Source organism: Pistacia vera, unplaced genomic scaffold (assembly GCF_008641045.1).
Source record: "Pistacia vera cultivar Batoury unplaced genomic scaffold, PisVer_v2 Contig286, whole genome shotgun sequence".
NCBI lineage: Eukaryota > Viridiplantae > Streptophyta > Magnoliopsida > Sapindales > Anacardiaceae > Pistacia > Pistacia vera.
This window is the reverse complement of record NW_022196097.1, coordinates 138364-162067: the sequence shown is the minus strand read 5'-3', so window position 1 is coordinate 162067 and position 23704 is coordinate 138364. Positions and strand designations below refer to the sequence as shown.

Below are 23704 nucleotides of genomic sequence, written 5' to 3'. Positions count from 1 at the left end.
CCGATGGTCTACTTTTTTAGAGTTAGAAAGGCATGCATGCAATCCTCATTAAAATAAAAACAACACTTTATTCAATAGATTGCAAAGGGGTTTAGAAATCTATGAGAAAATCCTTGATGAAGCGTCTGTAAAAAACCCGCATGCCTAAGAAATCGGACTGCCTGACATTTGTGGTGGGGGTAGTTCTCAATCACTTCGTTTTGCTCGATCTACTTCAATCCCATCCTTGGAAATCCTATGCCCGAGCACTATCCCTCTTGGACCATGAAGTGACATTCTCCTAATTCAGCACCAAGTTGTCTCCTTACATCGCTGCAAAACAAGAGAAAGATTAGTTAGACGTTATCAATGATGAGCCAAAACTGAGAATCATCCATGAAGACTTCTATAAACCGTTCCACCATGTCTCCAAAGTTGACATCATGCATCTTTGGAATATTGCTAGTGCATTGCAAAACAATGGCATCCGTCGATAAGCAAGGTGCGTAGGGGAAGTGAAGGTCGTTTTCTCCTGATCCAACAGCGATGGCAATTTGGTATATCTGAATACCCATCCAGAAAACACTAATAGGCATGTCTGCCAACCTCTCAACATCTGATCAATGAAGGGTAATAGGAAATGATCCTTCCTTGTCGCCTCATTAGTTACGATAATCAATGCATACTCTCCAGCGTCACTGTCCTGTTGGTAACAACTCATTGCTCTCATCTTCACTACCGTGATCCCTCCTTTCTTTGGAACCACGTCCACGGGCTCACCCATGGGCTATTGTAAAATCGGATAGATAATCCCGCTCTAAGAGTTCACTACTCCTTCTCAACCCTCCTTCATTAAAGGATTCAATTCCATTGTGGTTGCACCCTAGGCTTAATGTCATCCTCCATAAGAATCTTATGCATGCAAAATGACGGCGAGATGCCTAATGTCCGAAATGGTCCATCCAATTGCTAGTCTATGTTCCCCTCAAAACCCTGATCACACTCTTCCTCTACTACACTCAAATCTGAACTAATAATCACCGAAAAAGTTTATGAGTCTCCAGATAGAATATTTGAGGTGGGTTGGTAAAGGTTTCAGTTCAAGCGTTAGAGCTTCTTCTTTTTTCCTTTGCCTTCTCCTTGTCAAAATCAAACTCCTCAAATTCTATATCTTGACTATCCTCAATGGTTGAAGGGCTTCTAACATTCTAGCACAATCATTACTTGCTGATTCTCTACCTTATTGTTTCGATTTAGATATACAAGCTTCTAGAGGTAATTCTGGGATGTTTTCTTCCATGGATTCCAACACAGTTTATCCACCACATCGACAATAAAGCATGAATCCGCTTCCGACGGAAACTCATTGCATCAAAAACATTGAAAGTTACTGTTTCATCTGAACCCTCAACAGTAACTTTCCTTCATGCATATCAATCAGTGCTCTCCCCGTGGCTAAGAATGGTTGGCCCAAAATGAGAGGAATTTCCTTATCCTCTTCCATGTCAACACCACAAAGCCACTGGAAAAATTATCTTCCCACTCACAATAACATCTTTAACTATCCCCCTGGGTGTTTATTGGACCATCTGCTAGGTGCAATGACATGGTCGTTGGCTCACTCACCAATTCCCAATCTCCTGAAAACAGAAAAGGGCATCAAATTAATACTAGCTCCAGATCACATAAAAACACGATCAAAAGTAATATCCCCTAACACAAGGAATAGTAAAACTCCCGGATTTTGAGCTCGGGGGTAATTTTTCTGCAAGATGGGCACCACTCTTCCGTGAGCATCACTGTTTCCTCATCTTCTAACTTCCTTTGTTCGAAAGGATTTCCTTCAGGAACTTCGCATAAACTCGGCATTTGCTGCAATGCATCTGCAAAAGGAATGTTAATATGCAATTTTTAAAAAATTTCAATGAACTTTGAAAATTGCTTATCCTGATTCTTTTTCTCAATCTCTGAGGAAAAGGCACGGGTGAGGTGTGATGTGCACAATTCTGGTGGGATCTCGGGGAATGGCAATTTCTCCTTCTTCTTTTGCTTTCTCATTTTCTTTTTTCCCCCCTCATCATTTGGTTCTCTTCACAAATGATCTCTTCATCAATTTCTCTTCAGAATCTTCCTTTCCGGGTGCTCACCTCTTTGGGGTGTGGTTACCTCTTCCAAAATTGTCCCACTTCTCAAATTTTGGCATTTGCTGTTCACGTGGGTTAGTCACTGTACTGCTTGGTAGAGAAACCTGTGGTTATCATTAAGCTTCTCGGCCAATTGGCCCATCTGTACTCCAGATTCCGAATGGACGCCCCTTGGTTTCTAAATTTGTCTCGTTCATCATGAACCATGTGGTCTCTTGCATGAATTTACCAAACATATCCTCACACTTCGTCACTCTTGATCTCCGGTTGATTGGTCACCCCTGGTTGGTTATTTGGAACTGGCCTCTGGTTCCATTGGTTATTTGCTGGTTCTGATTTCCCCAAGCCAGATTGGATGATTTCTCACCCGGCTTGTATGTGTTGGGAGTATGGGTTGTTCGGTTGTCTCTGATTTCCTGCCAAGTAATTCACTTACTCCGTTGATGAAGATGACGGAGCAAAATGTGTTTCAACTGACACTCGCTGCTCACATGGTTTTGCACAAAAATCACATGTTAGTTGAGGTGTTGTATAGAGTTTACCTGCATAGTTCCCAACTGTTTTGAAGTGCAGTGAGTTGGGCCGAGATGGCTGTGAAGGCATCAACTTCATGAAGACTCGAAGATTTCCTTGTTGTAACTCTCTCATTTGGTCTTTGATAGTTGTTGCTTGCCAAAACCTCAAGCAAACATACGCTCTCTGGTGTCTTATTCTGCAAGGCCTCCTGAAGCTGCAATCACCATGGTTTGCACATTACCACCCAACCCATTGTAAAATGGTTGGACTGAAGCCAAATTGGCAAACCATGGGTGGACACTTCCTCATTAACTCCTTGTATCTTTCCAAGCTCATACAATGATTCGGACTGTTCTTGTAGAAATGATGTGATATCATTTCTCAATTTCGCTGATTTAGCTAGATGAAAGAACTTGGTCAGGAATTTTTGTGCTAGATCATTCCACATTGTTATGTTCCCGGGTGGTAATGCCATTAACCACCCCTTGGCTTTATCCAATGAGAATGGGAATAACCGCAGCCTGATAGCATCATCCGACACTCCATTTGACTTGAAGGTGTCACAAATTTCCAGGAAATTTGCAATGTGCTGATTCGAATCTTCCTTCAAATCACCGTTGAATCTAACCGACTGCTGGATCATCTGGATGATTGTCGGCGCTGATCTCGAAATTGTTTGCTTGCACGTAGGTCTAGTGATACTCGACCCACTACCATTCACTGTGGGAACTGAGAATTCCCTCAGTGTTCTATTTCTTATTCAGCCATTTCAACAACTACTCTCAGATTCAACAACAAGATTCTCTCTTCTCTTTCTTCTTATTAGTCTTCTCACGGTTCTCTCAAGCTCAAGGTCACAGGAACCACTGGTTGACGTCTTGCTCTTCGCATAAACTGAAATGAACAAGAGTGAAGAAAAGTGGATCACAATTCTAATGAAAAATTTAAAAAAAAAATACCACTTCAATCTAGCTAACTAAAGAAAAATCAATGTTACTTAAAACAAATCCCCGGCAACGGCCCCAAAAACTTGATGCGTGTTTCCTACAACATGCAATATGTAGCAAGTATACTAATCGCAAAAGTAATATACTGATGAGTAGAGTATCGTTCCCCGAGGATTGTAAGCAAAGCACTGAGTTTCCTAATGTTTTAGTTGAAGCACAACCGAATTCTTTGGATTGGTGGGAGCAAATTTAATAAAAACAACAAAATGAAATTTAAACTAAGATTAAAACTTAATTAAGAAGCAATATGAAAACACGTAATACAATTCAAGTAAAACGGGTAGGGTTTTGACTTCATTGGACTTTTATGGGTTAAACCTAAAATAAATACACTCACATTCCTACGCAATGGTTGTGAATCAAACTCATAATATGTTAGAAATACCTCTGGGCTATGCCTTCCTATTCTTCCTTATTAACCTTCGCACCCAACAAAGTGAAGATTAATAAATCCAAACTCATTAAGCAAGGAATCCTATAATGATTTCATTAATTCTTGAATTTATCTCTAGCATCCATACTATAATGGTGATTACCCAGAAGGCTAAACATGATCATTTCTCCAATTCCACCATGTTCAACATACAACATTAAAAATCAGAGTAGTAACACACAACCAAAGCATATCATATGAAAATAACACAATCAAACCCTTAACCCATTTAAAATCAAACTACCATCAAAACCTAACCCAAATAGATTAGTCTACTAAATAAATAATACAAAAACAAAAAGGAAAAAAACATGGTCAAAACATAAAAAATGAGATAAAGATAGAAATCTCCCAAAATTGAATCCTCTAGTTGGAGATCGAATCTTCTTCCTTTTTACAAACCAAATCGCTCAAAGTTCTTAGAAAAAAATGCAAAAGGTAAACCTAAAACAAAACGAAGAACCTGGGCAAAAAAGACTAAGTTTTCTTTTAACTTCGTCCAAAAAACCCAGCCAAACACGCCCAGCATGAAACTGTGCGTTTAACAAAACTAAAATAAGTGACTATCGCCGCGGCGAAGAATGAAGCAGACACGCTCGTCCCTGGCTTACCACGGGCAAAGACAATTCCTTCGTTGGGGCGAAGCTTCGAAGAGTTCTAATTTACAGAACTGCCCCTTGCTTGCTTCTTCGTTTGATTCTTCGATTCTCGGTGCTCTCCCTTGGGAACAAGTTCATCGTGCTTTATCCTGCTCTGGAACTCTCCTATCTTCTGAGATCCGCTAATTTCTGAGGCAAAATATCACAATTTTGTTTTTATTTGCTCAAAATGTCCATTTTAACTGAAATACGAAAAGTAAAGAATTAAGTAACAATTCAGGTCAAAATGCACTAGAAAGTACCTGAAATCCGACAAAAAGGTAATATGAAAAGTGTTATAATTCACGGATTATCAATACCCAGTTAGTTATTTTGTTCAAAAATCATGGAAACTAATTATTTAACTAGTTAAAGGGTATATTGGTAATATACTAAATTAGGGAAATTAGGGTGTGCCTATAAAAACGCACTTTTCCCCAAATTTCCTTATTAGCTCATTTTTGGTCGCCCAAGAGAAAAACTAAAGAGAATTTTTCTCACTTCTTCTTTGAACTTCACAAATCAAACTAGCAAAATGATTGTGTGTTGATTCTTGCCTTTGTGTGGATATTGTGGGTTCACTCCTATCCTTAGAGTGCGAGCATTTTTCAATAATCAAGCGGTAGAGCCATCAACATGGTAAGAATCTAAAACCTTTAATGGGTTTTTGATGTTCTATAACATGTAAACAACGTATTTCTCATATATGGATTTTGGGGCTTTAGGGTTTTAATCGGTAAATTTTTGTTTTTTGCTACCTATTTCTTTGATTAAATCCTAATAGTGGTATTAGAGCCTTTATATGATATTACAGTGTTTAATCTTGCTGGAAAATATGTGATTTGACAATTATGTGTTCAGGGTTTTAATTTGATTGATTTGGATTTGGATTAATTGGATTAAAATGAATATTGTTGTTTTGAGGGAATTATTGAAATTTGTTGTGATTGGATTGATTTTTGTTGAAATCAGTGTGTTTTTGAAACCCTAGATGCACCACCATGTGTAGCGCTGTTGGCTGTCATGTGCGGTGGTGCAAGGCAGTGCTGTGACCCAAAGCAGCAGCAACATGCGAGCTATTGTTGCCCTTGGCGCAAAGTAGTGCACACGTTACTATAGCCTACCGCGCCCGTGCCAGTGCGTGGTTGCGGTGTGCTTTGCATATGGCAGCTGCTTGCTTCCGTGTGTGGAGAAAGGGATGGTTGCATGTTGAAACACCCATCAAGGTACTGTTCAGGGGTTTGTGTGCTAGGATTTAATAACAGAAATGACAGCGAAAAACAAAAATTTACCGAGTAAAACCTTAGAAGCCCTAAAATCCATATATGAGAGTTACGATATTTACATGTCATAGATCATCAAAAACCCATTCAAGGTTTAGATTCTTACCCATGTTGAAGGCTCCACTACTTTATCAACCATTGAAAACGCTCACACTCCAAGGATATGAGTGAACCCACAATATCCACACAAAGGCAAGAATCAATAAACAATCATTATACTAGTTTGATTTGTGAAATTTAAAGAAGATGATGTGAGTGAGAAAAGTTGTGAGAAAACTCTCTTGAGGAATTTCTCTTGGGTGGCCAAATGAAGCTCTTAGGGAAATTTAGTGAAAAGTGCCCTTTTATAGGCACATCCTAATTTCACTTGATTAGTATATTACAAATATACCCTTCCCCTAAATATTTAATTAGTGTCCATGATTTCCGAACAAAATCATAAACCAGGTATTAGGCCATTATTATTTTATTAATCTAATAATGATTTTTCAATATTTAAAACATATATACACCAATATATATATTTAACTAATGACGGTTTATTTATTTACAATATATATACGACAATATCCATATTTAAATAAATAACAAATCTTACATATTAAATCAACTATGGGATTGGATCCAAACAACAACCTTTCCAGCAAATTTAATTGCTCCGTAAGATTTACCAAAATACCCTTTCGGCAACAAATGACGAAAATGCCTTTCACTCGTTATCTTCTTTAAATTGCCTTTTGTGTGTGACCCGTAGGCTCCTCATCATGTTGGTAGTGAGTAATATCATGATCAATACCCTATTAATCATCTCATTCTACACAAACCAAGATTAGCCTCTAGTAAGACATCATGGCTACCCAACAAATTCAGATTTAGCGTATTCACTACCTGTCAATAGTATGATTACCGTGCAATCAAATCCTTTCATCACCTATTATCTCATCAAGGTTTGAAGCATAGAAATAATGTCAGTTTCAAGTATAAACCACCTTGACATATTTCAATTTGGTTATCAGACCAATCGACCAACCGAACATCAACTCGATTCCACTATGGCCATTGATTTCAAGGTTGTTGTCCTTTACCAAAAATCTCACCGAGATAATTTCTCTTGTACAATGATGAATCCTTTGTTGATTTACCATGGTCATGATGTACTTCTCAATGTAGCCAATCACTACCATATTGATAACCCTATCAAGATTATGTTTGGCTAGTGTCAAACTACATCAATTGTTACACACGAGGCTTCGGTGATCTCAAGTCTAAGGACCACATGCACCACCATCTGTTAGAAGGTGTATTCCATCGACATTAGGGTTACCATTTATATGGAATCCTCTGATGGGTTAGTCCAGTGAACTCGTGAATAACAAGCACCCATGCGTTGTACCAAGTTGTCACCAAACAACCTTGACATGTGAGGTCTTGATGCGTGTTTCTTACAACATGCAAAATGTAGCAAGTATACTAGCCGCTCAAGTCATAAAATGATGAGTAAAGTATCGTTCCCACGAGGATTGTTAGCAAAGCAATGAGTTTCCTAATGTTATCAAGTTGAAGCAATCGAATTCTTTGGATTGGTGGGAGCAAATTCTAATTAAAAACAACAATGAATTTTAAACTAAGATTAAAACTTAATTAAGAAAGCAATATGAAAACACGGAATATCAATTCAAGCAAAACGGGTAGGGTTTTGACTTCATTTGGATTTTTATGGGTTAAACCTAAAAATTACACTACATTCACATTCATACGCAATGGTTGTAAATCGAACTCACTAATATGTTAAACATACCCTCTCGGGCTATATTCTCCTATTCATCCTTATTAACCTTCTGCACCCAACAAATTGAAGATTAATAATTCCAAACTCATTAAGCAAAAGAATCCTATAATGATTTCATTAATTCTTGAATCTATCTCTAGCATCCAATACTATAATGGTGATTACCCAAGAAGCCTAACATGATTCATTTCTCAATCTCACCATGTTCATCACATACAGCATTAAAAATCAGAGTAACACACAACCAAAGCATATTCATATGAAAATAACACAATCAAACCCTTAACCCATTTAAAATCCAAACTACCATCAAAACCCTAACCCAAAATAGATTAGTTCATAGCTAAATCAATAATATAAAAACAAAAATCGGAAATAAAAGTTCAACATAATGAAACTGAGATAAAAGATTAGAAATCTCCCCAAAAGATAAATCCTCTAGTTAGAAATCAAGTCTTCTCCCTTTAACAAACCAAATCGTTCAAAGTTTACTTAGAAAAGTGCAAAAGTAGCTAACCCTAAAACAAAACGAAGACCCTCGGCCAAAAAGGCTAAGTTTTTCTTTTATACTTCGTCCAAATAACCCAGCCAAAACACGCACAGTACGAAACTGTGCGTTTAATAAAACTGAAATTAATGACTGTCGCCGCGGCGAAGAGTGAAGCAGACACGCTCGTCCCTGGCTTACTTCGCCGCGGCGAAGACAATTCCTTCGCCGGGGCAAAGCTTCTTGAAGAGTTCTGAAATTACAAAACTGCCCCTCTGCTTGCTTCTTCGTTTGATTCTTCGATTCTCAGTGCTCTCCCTTGGAAATAAGCTTCATCGTGCTTTATCCTGCTCTGGATTTGTAAATCCTCGTAATAGTGAATGGTCCAGACCATCTAGACTTAAGTTTTCCGGGGAAAAGCCTAAGTCTAGAATTGAACAACAACACCTTCTGTCCAACTTCAAAAACCTTGGTCTGGATGTGCTTGTCATGCCACCTTTTTGTCTTCTCTTTATAATTCCGGGCATTTTCATAGGCTTCGAGACGAAACTCATCAAGTTCGTTCAAAGTCAGCAATTCTTGTTCAGCCATTTCGACAACTACTTCTTCAGCTTCTTCAGCAAGATTTTCTATTTCTCTTCTCTCTCTGTTTCGTCTTCTCACGGTTCTCTCAAGCTCATGCTCAACAGGAACCACTGGTTGACGTCTTGCTTTTCGCATAAACTGAAACGAACAAGAGTGAAGAAAAGTGAGACCACAATTCTAATGAAAATTAAAACAAAAAATAAAACTTCAATCTAGCTAACTAAAGAAAAACTCAATGTTAACTTAAAACAGTCCCCGACAACGGTGCCAAAAACTTGATGCGTGTTTCGTACAACATGCAAAATGTAGCAAGTATACTAGCCGCTCAAGTAATAAAATGATGAGTAGAGTATCGTTCCCACGAGGATTGTTAGCAAAGCAATGAGTTTCCTAATGTTATCAAGTTGAAGCAATCGAATTCTTTGGATTGGTGGGAGCAAATTCTAATTTAAAAACAACAATGTATTTTAAACTAAGATTAAAACTTAATTAAGAAAGCAATATGAAAACACAGAATATCAATTCAAGAAAAACGGGTAGGGTTTTGATGAAGATGTAGGATTTTTATGGGTTAAACCTAAAAATTACACTACANTCATTGTTATAGTAGAGTTTTATTATGCACTTGAGTTGTTTGATGAAATGCCTAATAGAGGTTTGAGTATGAGTAGTGAACCTTAATTCTTGCAACATTGCATGTTGGCATTTCATAAGTGCATTAGTGGAGATGAACCATCCATATGCATTAATTGTGCATTGAGAAATGACTTAAGAAAGAGTAGAAAACTTTGTGTAGGCACTTGCTCTATGAGTAGAGAACTTTGTGAATGCAACTACTCTAAGGGTAGAGAGAATGAGAAGTGCTATGAGAAGAGTATTAGAAACGGGTTGATGCTTTGTGATCGTCACCCGATAGCTATTAGAAACGAGTTGATGCTTTGTGATCGTCACCTGACAGTTTTTAGAAACGGGTTGATGCTTTGTGATCATCACCCAAAAGTCATGAGAATCGGGTAGGTGCCTTGTGATCTCCACCCGATATTTATGGAAACCGGATAGGTGCTTTGTGATCCCCACTCGGTAGTCATTAAGAACGGGTTGGTGCTGTGTGAACTCCACCCGATAGTCATGAAGAGTGTGATGGCGCTGTGTGAACGCCATCCGGCCGTACCTCCGGTAAGATGAGGCTATGAAGTTTAGTAGAAAACAATATAAAGAAAGTGTGAGAAAAGAATTAAGAGAAATACTTACGGGGATAGATAGATGGAGGGTTTACTTACTGAGCATTATTTTGTGCTCACCCCGTTATTTTTCCTTTGTGGATGCAGGATCTAGGTGATAATGCGATCGGAGGGGCGTCGGCAAGCGAGGAGCAATAGCTATACTGTTTCCCTTGTTTTTGTCTTTTTAAATGGCATTTTGTAAATAATGCTCTTTGTATATAAAAGACTTAGTACATATAATAAAAAGAAAGTATTGGGCCCATTTTCTATTATTGTTATGCATGCATTGTACTAGTTTACAGCAGTTGTTACAGACTGTCGCCGCGCAAAGAATTCTTCTTCGCCGCAGCGAAGAGTGAAACAAACATGCTCGTCCCTGGCTTACTTCGCCACGGCGAAGACAATTCCTTCGTTGGGGCGAAGCTTCTTGAAGAGTTCTGAAATTACAGAACTGCCACTCTGCTTGCTTCTTCGTTTGATTCTTCGATTCTCGGTGCTCTCCCTTGGAAACAAGCTTCATCGTGCTTTATCCTGTTCCAGAACTCTCCTATCTTCTGAGATCCGCTAATTTCTAAGTCAAAAATATCCAATTTTGTCCTTATTTGCTCAAAATGTCCATTTTAACCTGAAATACGAAAAGTAAAGCATTAAGCAACAATTCAGGTCAAAATGCACTAGAAAGTACCTGAAATCCGACAAAAAGGTATAATGAAAAGTGTATAATTCACGGATTATCAATGTTATAACTAGATTAAGGATAAAAAATTTAGACGAACACCCTTTTTAAGCTAGCAATTCTCTGGATTCTCTCTATAGGATACTCAGTGAATACTTGCCATGTGAGACAGTACACTGCAAGACAAAGATCTTAATCATCAATCTTGGATCCAATCATAGACTTGGGAATGTCCATTTTTCTTTATGCAAAAACAAAATACATAGTAAGGCATATTACAAAGCCAACAAAACAAAGTAATTTATCTAAAATTGAAAATCACACTTAAATATATTAAAAGTAAAACACTCATTAAAAGTAAAACACTCAACTTAAATATATTAAAAGTAAAACACTCCATGTAAATATATTAAAAGTGGATCACTCACAAAAACATAACTTTAATAATTTTGGACATTTCCATCCCCAATTAAATGATCAATTCTCCCTTTAGGATTTTCGAAATATCAGATGTGTTATATCAACAGGTCCATGATCAACATTATCATCTTGATAAGTAAAATTTGCTTCTCTATTTTCATTTTGGTAGGCAAAATTTGCTGTCATATTTGTCTCTTTTTCTTCCAACAATGCTTGATAAAGTTCAACAAGATGTTTAGGCATACGACAGGTACGTGACCAATATCCTTTCATGCCACATCGATAGCATAGATTTTCTATATTCTTCAAATTTTTATGTTGTCCACTTTTGCCCTTTTCGTTTTCCTCTTCATCATTATTCCACTTCTGGTGGCTTTTATAATTAAATGAGTTATAACCACAACAATTGTGATTATTAAAACTTTGACCATGTCCACAACCACGGCCATGACCATGGCCATGACCTCGCCCACGCCCATGGTCATGACCTCGCCCACGCCCATGGTCATGACCTCGCCCATGCCCATGGTCATGACCTCGCCCACGCCCATAATTATTAGATATTGTCACATTCACTTCAGAGAATGGAGTAGAACCTGTTGGGCAAGCTTCATGATTTTTCATTAATAGCTCGTTATTTTGTTCAGCCACAAGAAGCCATGAAATTAGTTCAGAATATTTTTTAAAACCTTTTTCTCTATATTGTTGTTGCAGGAGCACATTTGATGCATGAAAAGTAGAGAATGTTTTCTCTAACATATCTTCATGAGTAATATTTTCTCCGCACAAGTTCAATTGAGAACTAATTCTGAATACTACAAAGTTATATTATATTATTGATTTGAAATCTTGTAAACGTAAATGCATCCAATCATAACGAGCTCTAGGAAGAATCACAGTTTTCTAGTAGTCATACATTTCCTTTAAATTTTCCCAAAGAGTAAGTGGGTCTTTTACTGTAAGGTATTCAGTTTTCAATCCTTCGTGGAGATGATGTCGAACGAAAATCATGGCTTTAGCCTTATCTTGATTGGATGATTCATTTCCTTCTTTGATGGTATCACCAAGACCCATAGCATCTAAGTGAATTTCAGCATCAAGAATCCATGACAAATAATTCTTGCCCGTAATATCAAGAGCCACAAATTCAAGGTTCGTAAGATTTGTCATGACGAAAACTATAAAAGAAATATTTAATCAATTAGACAATCTCTAATATAATGAAAATATTATCACAAATAAGAATTTTAAATAAAAATAATGAACATACAATTTATTACAATTATAAAATTTAATAATTTAAAAACATAAATCATAAAAGCAAATATTTACAAATATATGTGTCTTTCTTTATTAATCAAATTATAAATCCATCACTATGTAATGTTTTGTTTATAATGAAACCAAAACATTCTAAATTAAAACACTTTCATATATTTTATACTATAAAAATGATTAATTAACATTCCAACATATTTATAAAACATATTGAGATACAAGCAAAATTGAATTTACTTACTTGGTAAATGGAAAACTCCAACTCCAAATTTGATTAGGGACGAAAGCTTAAAACTTGATGAGAATCTTTTTCCCTTGACAAGTTGATATGGTTAGAGACTGGTGCTGATAACTTATTATAAAATAAACTAAAAGAAGAGAGAAGATAATTGAGGGGAAATAAAACTAATGCTTTTCTATTCCAAGGTTGAGTGTACATCATCTTTCACAATACGCTTATTTATAGTCTCAAGATTATGAAATGTTATAAATGAAATTAAAAGCTAATAAAATGCTTTGAAGTTGTAGAACTTGAAAGGTTTAAGAGTTAGAAAAGATGAAAGATTGGGAAGTTATAGAATTGCAAGGGACATCCAGATTTATTCATAACACAAGTTGATAATTAGGAAACGTTAAATCATAAGCGTATGACGTTCAAAAATGTAGATGTAATTGTAACAACCTAGATGTACTAAAGAATACCCAGTGACATGTATTAGTATATGTATATCAGTATAACCTAACCACTTAAAATTTTATTTTATGGGATCTACATGTCTAAATTTATTTTATTTTAGGGAGATGTAATTGTAACAACCTAAATGTACTGAAGAATACCCAGATGTACTGCCGCATTTTGGGCAGTCATTTCCAAAAAAAATTGAGCTGGAAAACCTTTTGCTGCAAATGCAATTTGGTGTGAGGCAAAGTTTGAAAGACCAGAGTTCAATTTGGTGCTGCAAATGCAATTGTGTGTGTATTATAAGCAATCCAGTTGCAAGTGATGGAAAAACCAGTCAGCGTGTCACGCTCTTGACACATGATGTCAGCATCAACTGTTTCTAATTGTAGTAAACACAAAAGTACACCTTGGCACCAAGAATATAACAACCACAGGTGATTATGTCCAAAGCAAAAAACTTTAAATACATTTTTTAGTGTTTCTTGTAACATGAAATTTCACAGCAGTAATATATATATAATCGACATGTGACTGGATTTAATTGGTAATGATGTGGGATATGTACATTTGACTGCATGTAATTGGTGATGATTTGAGATATGTGGATATGTAGGATTTTTGGTTACATGTGGCTTAATTTAATTGATGTTTGATATTTTTTAGTATTAATGACACATATTAATAATAATATAGATTGATGAACACTTTACATTCACATAAATATCTCTAACCCTTCACATAAAAAGCGCTACATAACACATACAACGTATCAATCCCTTTACATTCACATAAATATCTTTCTCTCTATATATAAATATTTAATGTGGTCACTTCACATTCACATAAATATCTGTAACCATTCACATTAGTTTCATATAAACAGTGCTACATAACACGTATAATGTATCAATCCTTTACATTCACATAAATATATCTCTCTCTATAAATATATAAATATTCAATATGAATGCGAAGTCTTTGTATTTATGTGAATGTGAAGGGATTGATACATTGAATGTGGACAGATGGATACCTTGTATTATTGAAATTAATGGGATTCTTATATATATGTAGATATATTTATGTTTTGGTACATTATTAACAGGAAGAAAGAGAGGTACTCAATATTAAATTGTTAGATAATTGTTATGTATCTTTTGCTCTTGTTCATTTACTATCAATATTTTTTACTGTAATTTTATGTAGGTGTACATGATTGGAAAAAAGAAATTGCTCTTGATAGTTGCAATATAGTTCCTACTAAAGGTAATGTAATGTCTTGAACCCTTTTGAGAAGAAAGATAGGCACTCTATATTAAATTGTTAGATAATTGTTATGTATCTTTTGCTCCTGTCCATTTACTGTCAATATTTTTTACTGTAATTTGATGTAGGTGACTATGATTGGAAAAAATAAATTGCTCTTGATAGTTGCAATATAGTTCCTCGTAAAGGTAATGTAATGCCCTGAACTTTTTTGACTATTGAATTGTAATAGGCCAGATGCTGAAACATAGATTCGGCTAGAGAATTGTGAGAAGCCAGTTGTCGAACAAGAAATTTGGCTATTGAATTGTAAGAAGCCATATGTCGAACCATTCTGAGCCATTAATTTGTCTATAATTGTACTATAGAATTGTAATAAGCCAACCACCGAACCATAATGTAGCCACAATTGTAATTGACCAAAGGTCTCCTGGAGTTGAAAATCTCACCACCGAACCATGTTTTCCGTACTATTGAATTGTAAAGATTCTTGACCGGATTTGAAAAGAAAGTTAACTAAAATTGAAGACTTTGAGAGAAACGGTTGAACATATAACAAATAGAACTGAAACTTTTTTACTAACTAATTTAGGAACATAGCAGGTTGCGTTTTTATATCAGGAAGATGATATAAAAACGCCACCGTATTGAGTTTAATACAAAAGTAAATTGTAATAAGAAAGATGCAAAACCATAAATTCAACAATAGAATTGTAAGAAACTAGTTGCCGAACCATAATTTATCCATAATTGTAATAGATCAAGATTTTCTTTAGTTCAAAATCTCACCACCAAACAATAATTGTTTCTGTTGAATTGTAATAAGCCAGATGCCAAACCATAAATTTGGCTATAGAATTGTGATGAACTTTAGAATAGCAAGTCTATTTTTCAAGTTAATTTCATGTTGTTAATTATATTTTTTGCAGGCAAATTATCACAATGTCCAATAACTCGTTTAAAGCTCTTGACCAATCCCGAGATGATTGGATAATCACTGTCAGAGTAGCTAGATTGTGGGAATGTCAGAATTTAATAATGAATAAGGAGCTGATTAGCCTTGACATGATTTTGATTGGCGAACAAGTATAAAATATATTCCTAAAATAATCAAAAGTTTTCTTATTTCTAAATTACACAAATTTGCTTAAAGTCTCTAATTTCCATTGATTTTCCAGAACCATGTGATTCATCGAATGATACCTAAGAACAAGGTTCCGAAAGTTAGGAACCAAATTCATGAAAGTTTGATATATTTGAACAGAAATATAAAAGTCATACCATGTGCTACTATTTACAAACCTATTGATGACACATACCATATACAATTTCTCATGATAACGTCTGTGGAAGAGATCAAAGAACCAGAGTTTTCATTCCAAAGTATCAATTTCAATTTGCTGGTCTTCATGATCTTCAAAATAGATCAAATGACACAACTTTATTGTCATGTATAGTTAGTTTGATTTATGCATGTTCTAAATGGATGAAAAATAGTTTGATATACTAAATACGATCAATGATATGCACATAACATGGGAATTTTGCACGCAATAGGAGAAATTGAAGAAATGAAATCAACAAAGAGTAAAAAAAGAGACATCGGATTGTGGATTGAACAGTAAGTTCTTCTACCAATATCATTACCTCCTGCTACCACCTCAAATATCTCACGCCAAAATTAATTGCAGAGAAACAATTAGTATTGCTTTATGGGGAAAAACTTCTGAAGAAATCAATCAAGAAAGTCAATTGTAATAATTGTTACATCAACAAATGTGAAAGAGTTCCAAGGTAATATTGGCACATTATATGAAATTAATATATTTTGGATAACTAACTTCTGTTTTTTTATATACAAGAAATTTGTTTCTGAATACAACTTTAGCATCAAGAATTTATCTAGATTTAGATATTGAGGAGGTGCATTCTCTACATAAAATGTATGTCAACTTTAAGAAATCGTACTTTATGATATGTTCACTAATAATTATATTTTATATCTTATGTACTGCTCATAATTGCAGTAATGAAACTATGCCATAGTTCAATTGGAGAAGAAAATTCTAAATGAAGTACCAATTGAGAAGGAAATGTTTCAGAATAGAGCATCGTTAAAGCACGTTACTAATCTCATATGGTATAACAATGATCTGGTACAAGATTTAGTAGATAATTAAACTGATTATTATAATATACCTTTTAAATAAGGATTACATTTGAATAGGTAAAGGAATACATAGTGAAGGCAAAATAAATGAAGTTGATGATACGTATGGTTGGTGCTACCTATTGTGCAATTCTTGGAAGAGGAAAATTCCTGTTAGTAATAGCAATTTCTATTGTGATAAATGCAAAAAGGAATCAAAATTCCCTCAAATGAGGTATATTAGTACTTATTTTTAAATCAATTACAGTGCATAATTTGAATCATTGGTTTATAATAATGTATCATTAATGGAATAATAGGTACAAACAATTTCAACCATTGATTTATAATAATGTTCAATTAATGATATAACAAGTACACGGTAGATATAAGTGACAGACGAAACTGCATAAGTAATTTTTATATTGTTCAATAGAGTAGCCCAAAAATTGGTTGGGTTATCATGTTCTCGGCTATTGAACAATTAGAGACGAAAATCAGCTGGTAAAATGCATGTCACGCCCGAGGATCCACACAGGAATGTCTCTCGGTGCCCACACAGGTACGTGACTCACAAAGTACTGTCCCCCCCCCCCTTAAGGGATTTCTTTCGCCTCCCCCACCACTCGAACCCAAGACCAAGGGGCTATAGTCAATTGGGGAGCATGGTGAGTACCATCAGGCTACTGTGTGGGCACCGAGAGACATTCCTGTGTGGATCCTCGGGCGTGACAATGCAGAGGAGCAAATGGTTAACTGATAAAGTGCAGAGAAGAAAAAAGGGAAAGTTTGAGAGAGAGTAATTTGTTTCTTGTTTTTTTTTTTTTTTTTTTTTTTTTTTTTTTTAGCTTTAAATGATAGCCACAGTGTTGTATTTATACAAGCTGTATTAACAAACTAATAACAAACTGTTAACAAACTTAAACCATATTAACAAACTTAAACATGTGATTAATAGGGTAACAAAATCAGTTATCAGTTTAACAAACTTTTCAACATCCTAACATCCATCTGTAAGTTGAACCTCTAAGCTTCAACATTTTCTCATCCTAACATCAACTTCTTCAGCATTTTCTCATCCTAACATCCATCTGTAAGCTGGACTTCTTTAACATTTTCGCATCCTAACATCAACCAGCAAAAATCAACCAACATCACTTCAGCAAAAATCAACCAACATCACTCCAGCAAAAAAAAAAAAAAAATCAACCAACATCAATCCAGCAAAAATCAACCAGCATCAACCAACAATAGAAGAGGTTGCTCAGTAGTGAATGGAACATATCAAGATACTTCTTAGTAGGTAAACTTAACAGAAAAATGGAACACAATGAATTCATCAAGAATTTTAGTAGCGAGAAGGAGCTTGAACTGTGAGTTTGTTCCTTAAAAATTCAAATCTGGAAGTTGGAAGAGCTTTAGTAAAAATATCAGCTTTTTGAAATTCAGTGGGAACATATTGAACTTTGAGCTTGTGGGCTGTGACTTGCTCTCTCACATAATAAGCATCAAGCTCAATGTGCTTAGTCCTACCATGGAAGACAGGATTAGATGCTAATGAACCAGCGCTCTGGTTGTCACACCAGATGACTGGAAGTTCTGACAGAGGATGGCCAATCTTAGAGAAAAGACAGCAAAACCAAGTCAATTCTATAGCACCTTGAGCTAGAGCTCTGTATTCTGCTTTAGTGGATGATAGGGCTACTACCTTTTGTTTTTTAGAGGTCTATTGAAGTAGATTTGAACCAAGGAAGACACAACAACCACTGGTGGACTTGCAGTCTTCAAGGCTGCTTGCCCAGTTAGAATCTGTGTAACACTCCAGGTTTAATCTGTGACCTTTAGTGAATTGTAAGCTAAAGTGAGTTGTGCCTTTAATGTACCGAAGTAACCTTTTGCAAGCCTGCTAGTGTAGCTGTGTGGGAGCTTTAAGAAACTGACTTAATTTGTTAACACAATAAGCAATATCAGGTCTAGATAAGGTCAGGTACTGGAGAGCTCCTATTGTTCTTCTATAAAGAGTTGGATTTTCATAAGGCTCACTGTCATCTAGAGTTAACTAGGTGCCGAGAGCCATAGGGGTAGTACAAGGCTTGCATTCTCCCATGTTAGTTATGTCCAAAAGATCTTTAGCATACTTTGCTTGATTCATATGAAGGCCTGATTCAGTTCTGGAAACTTCAAAACCAAGAAAATACTTTAAGGATCCCAAGACTTTTAAGGCAAATTGAGTGTTTAAGTCTTGAACAATAGCTTGTACTAAAGTAGGATTATTTCTGGTGAGTAGTATGTCATCCACATAAACTAGGACATACATGATTTTCTCATCTTTTTTGTAAATAAAAAGACTTGAATCTGCCACAGAATGTGTAAAACTCCACTGCAAAAAAGCTTGTTTTAGCTTCTCAAACCAAGCTCTTAGTGCTTGTTTTAAGCCATAAAGAGCCTTAATTAATTTACACACATGATGAGGTTGTGCATGGTTAACAAACCTTTCAGGCTGAGTCATGTATACTGTTTTAGTAAGTTCACCATTTAGGAACGTATTGTTGATGTCAATTTGTTGTATATCCCACCCATTATTCACTACCAAGCTGAGGATTACACGAACAGTTGGAGACTTTACCACAGGGCTGAAGGTTTCCAAGTAATCTAACACCCGGAGTTTGCTGAAAACCTTTAGCCACTAACCTGGCTTTGAACCTCTAAACAAATCCATCAGAGTTAAACTTGATTCTAAACACCCATTTACTACCAACTGGGTGCATTGCAGATGTGAGAGGAACCAGCTCCCAAGTGTTATTAGTCAACAGGGCATCAAATTCAGTTTGCATGGCAGCCTTCCAAGATGGATGGGAGAGAGCTTCTGATATTGTAATTGGCTATTTGGTGTCAAGGGAAGAAACTAAGATAGTATTATGAGCTCTAATCTTAGACCTAGTGAGCATAGGATGTGTGTTTAATAAGGAAGGGTAGGGTTTGGCAAGAGGTAAAGAGATATATAATGGAATAGAATCATAAGATTCATTAGAGTCTAAAGTTTGAGGTGACAGTATGGAGGTTTGGGACTGATAAGATATATTAGTTTGGGGTGATAATGTGGAGGTTTGAAGCTGATCTGATAGGTTTGTTTCTGGGACAGGATAAGGGGTATTGTCATGTGTGATAGGATCAAATATGGGAGACTTATTGAAAGAAGTAGTTGGCTGGAGAACTGGGGTAGAGTGTGATGTGTTTGAAGTGTTAGACTAATGTAAAGTGGTAGGACGAGAACCTGATGTATCCAGCAGTTTAGACTGATTCATTGTGGTAGGACCATTAGGAGGTATGGAATGTATATTGGAATGTTAAGGTAAATGCCACACAGAATGATTAAAAGAATGTGAATGAGAGTCACATGAAAATGAATCATTGGAAGACAAAGAAACAGATGTTTGAGCAGATGCAAATGGAAATTCAGTTTCATCAAAACTAACACTTTGACAGACATAAATGCGACCAGTAGGATCCAAACACTTATAACCCTTGTGATGTAAACTATACCCAACTAAAGTACATTTGGTAGTATGAAAATTGAATTTGTGACTGCTGTATGGTCTAAGAAATGGGTAAATAGCACATCCGAAAACTTTGATGGCTGAATAGTTTGGTAAAGTGTGAAACAAAACCTGAAATGAAGATAAATGTGACAGGACTGATGTGGGCAGTCTATTGGTGAGATAGGCTGCAGTTTGAAATGCAAACCACTAGTATTTTAGTGGCATGCAGGCTTGGGCAAGCAAGGTAAGGCCTTGTTCCACTATTTGTCTATGTTTTCTCTCCACTCTACTGTTTTGTTGGTGAGTGTGAGGACAAGGATGCCTAAAAAGAATGCCATGTTCTTGAAGGTAGGGAACTAAGCTTCTATATTCTCCACCCCAATCGGTTTGAACACATTTTATTGAGGTATTAAATTGTTTTTCAACCAAGACATGAAATTGCTTAAAAACAGCATGAGTTTCAGATTTGGCTTTTAAAGGGAAAAGCCAAGTGAATCTACTGTGATCATCCAAAAATTGGATGTAATACTTGAATCCTTCAGGTGATGGGACTGGAGAAGGCCCCCAAAGATCAGAGTATATTAATTATAGGGGTTTAGATGCATGGAATGAGGACCTAGGAAAAGTTGACTGATGTAACTTCCCATACTTACATGCTTGATAAAATGTAATATCATTTTTAGTGTGATGAGGAATTTTTAATGCATTGAGAATTTTTGTAAGGACTGCCATGTGTGGATGACCAAGCCTCTTATGCCAAAGTAGAATATTTGTTTTTTATGCTGGAAAAAGACTCAAATTCATGCAATTTATTGATAGAATTGTGATCAATTACAGAGTGCATAACATCTTAAACAAAAGAGTCAGAATGCGGTATAGTAGTTTTATTGAAAGAAATATTATATGTGGGAGTACAAGTATTAAAGGGAATTGAAATAGGAAGCTATGAGTGTTTAACAGATGATGCAGATGCAGGTACTGTTTTATGGAGAGATGAGATAGGACAACTGCTTTTAGACTTGAGGTTGGGGTGAGCTGGAACTTGTAGTCGATAGAGACCATCTTTAAGCATTCCTTGAAGAAGAATGGCTTGGGAGATCTTGTCCTTTACCACACATGAATCAGTAAAAAATTCAATTGAAACATCATTTTCTTTAGTTAGTTTAGACACACTAAGAAGATTCTTGGTGATATGTGGAACACACAAAACATTTCTAAGGTGTAAGACTCTATTTAGACAAAATAAAGTAACAAAGCTAGTATGAGTAATAGATAGAAGCTCACCATTTCCAACCTAGAGTTGCTTATTGCCATCATAGTTGGTGTTGCCCATGAGTTGTGAAAAATCTGAGGTAACATGATCTGTGGCTCTAGAGTCCATGTACCAAGCACTGTCTTGAACCATGGAAGGTGTAGCAATATAATTGATAGCTGCTAGAGATTGTTTATACTGCTGAGACTGTGCAACTAATGCTTGATTGTGCATATGAACAGATGCTGATGAGTTTGATTGATTATCAATGTTCCCAGTTGAGGTTCCATGATCTGTAGAAATTGATGAACTTGACTGTAAACTTGGTCCATAAGAATGAGTTGTTGTTGCAGGATACTGATTTCCAAAATTAGAGTACTACTGTCCAGGATTAAAAGTGGTTGATCTCAGATATCCAGAAGAAGTAAAGTTGCCCTTAAGCAATGAGCTATTTCCTGTGAAATTCACATCAAACCAGTGATAACAATTTAGGGCCAAGTGTCCTGTTTTACCACATACTTGACATATGGGTTTCCCTCTACCAGCTCCTCGACCTCTTCCCCTGCCACCAGGAAATCCTCTAGAAAATTGTTGATTCTAGAATTGATTTTGAGGAGTGGAGTATGAGACTTGATTTGGATTAGTGGTAAGGTAAGGCATTTGATTGAAAGTAGAGGGGTTAAATGAGGAGGTAGGATTAAAGGTGGGGATTTGGTGTTTAGGAGATGATGTTATATGGAATTGAGAAAATTCACTAGGAAAAGAAGATTGACTAGTCTGTGATTTCTTGGTATCATTATCAATGGAAAGAGTTGCTACATTGGCTAAACCACCATGAAACTGATTATGAATAACTGAACTCATTGCAGTATTAGCTCTTTCTAGCCTAAGCTCAAGCTTTTGAAGCACAATTTGTGTTTCTTGGACAGAAATTGGGTCAAGTTTTGACTCAATCTAATGGTAATGTTTACAACCGTAGCATCATACTCTAAGTCTAGGACATCTAGAATATAATTGAGGAGTTCTTCATTTGTTACAATAACTCCTCCTGCAGTTAAATTTTTGGCAAAACCTTTCATTTTTAAAAAGTAATTGTGCATACTCATTGTTAGAGTGGGTGCCCTAGAGCCAATCAATTATTGTAGAATTGACTCTTTGTAATGTTCATTAATCAATAATAAAAGGCATTTTATTATATATTGCGTAAATCATTATTATTGCAATATGTATTGATATATGTCTTTAGAATGGTAGAACCGTGACGAGGGTATCAAGTGTTTCAAATCTTGATAGTGAGAACCCTATGAGCACATATGGTGGCCATTCTAGAAACGTCCGTAGCCCCAGTATTATTCTGAACTAAGGGCACAGATAATACGGTAAGGCTATCATAGTGTTGAACGACCCTGTCGAAAGGCAGTGACTGATCTCACTTGTCAAGGTTGTTTGGTGACAACCTGGTGCAACACATGGGTGTTTGTTGTAGGCGATTACACCACAGCAAGTTCACTGGACTGACCCACCAGAGGATTCCATATGGATGGTAACCCCAGTGTCTATGGAACAAATCCTCTAACGAATGGTGGTGCATGTGATCCTTAGACTTGAGATCTTTGGAGCGTCTTGTGCACCGATTGGTGTAGTTTGACATTAGCCTAACGCAGTTCTATTCAGAGCTGTTAATACGGTGGTGATTGGCTACATCAAGGAGTGTATCAAGACTATGGTCGATAGACAGAGGATTCATCAGTCCCGGGTACGGGGGAAGTTATCTCACGGCACAATTCAGTAAATGGCAATGACACTAAAACTGTGGCCACTGTGGGATTGATTTGTTGCTCTATCCAGTTTATAATACAGGTCATTGGTCCAGTAACTGATTACACAATATCAAGAGTAACCGAAGGTTGACACTATTTCTATGTCTCGGTCTCGTCGAGATAACGAATGATGAAAGGATTGAATTGTATGATAATCATATCGTTGACAGGTAGCTACTTTGCTGAATCCGAATCTATCTGGTGGCCATGATGCCTTGCTAGGGGCCAATCTTGGTCTATGTATAGTGAGATGATTAATTGGTTTTAATCGCGATACTGTACACTACCGGTGTGATGAGGAGCCTATGAGTCACACACATAGAAGATAATTTAAGACTTAGGAAGTAAGAAGAGTGTTTTCGTCTTTTTAGGCGAAAGGGTATTTTGGTAATTTCATAGTGCAATTAAATTTGCTGAGGTCGTAGCCTTTATTTAATTTGTTAGAAAAATTAAATAAGTGAGATTACGTTTAAATATGTGTTCGCATATATTTAAATAGGTTATCATTATTGTTAAATATTAATATATTAAATATATA

General features: G+C 36.1%; 1 protein-coding gene across 1 annotated transcript; it reads right to left on the bottom strand.

Moving 5' to 3' along the window:
- Positions 1-11249: 11249 nt before the first annotated feature.
- LOC116134348 lies at positions 11250-12350 on the bottom strand. Its single transcript, XM_031420030.1, has 2 exons — positions 12097-12350; positions 11250-11988 (listed from the first exon to the last, which is right to left on the bottom strand). Exons 1-2 carry the CDS (start codon positions 12348-12350, stop codon positions 11250-11252), a joined length of 993 nt encoding a protein of 330 aa, XP_031275890.1.
- Between the last annotated feature and the right edge of the window lie 11354 nt (positions 12351-23704).

Excerpts from the sequence above, each read along its gene's own strand:
- LOC116134348 (XM_031420030.1), bottom strand. The coding sequence starts at position 12,350 with ATGACAAATCTTACGAACCTTGAATTTGTGGCTCTTGATATTACGGGC. Across the intron at positions 11,989-12,096 it reads TGGGAAAATTTAAAGGAAAT|AATTAGTTCTCAATTGAACT; the intron begins GTATGACTACTA and ends TGTAGTATTCAG.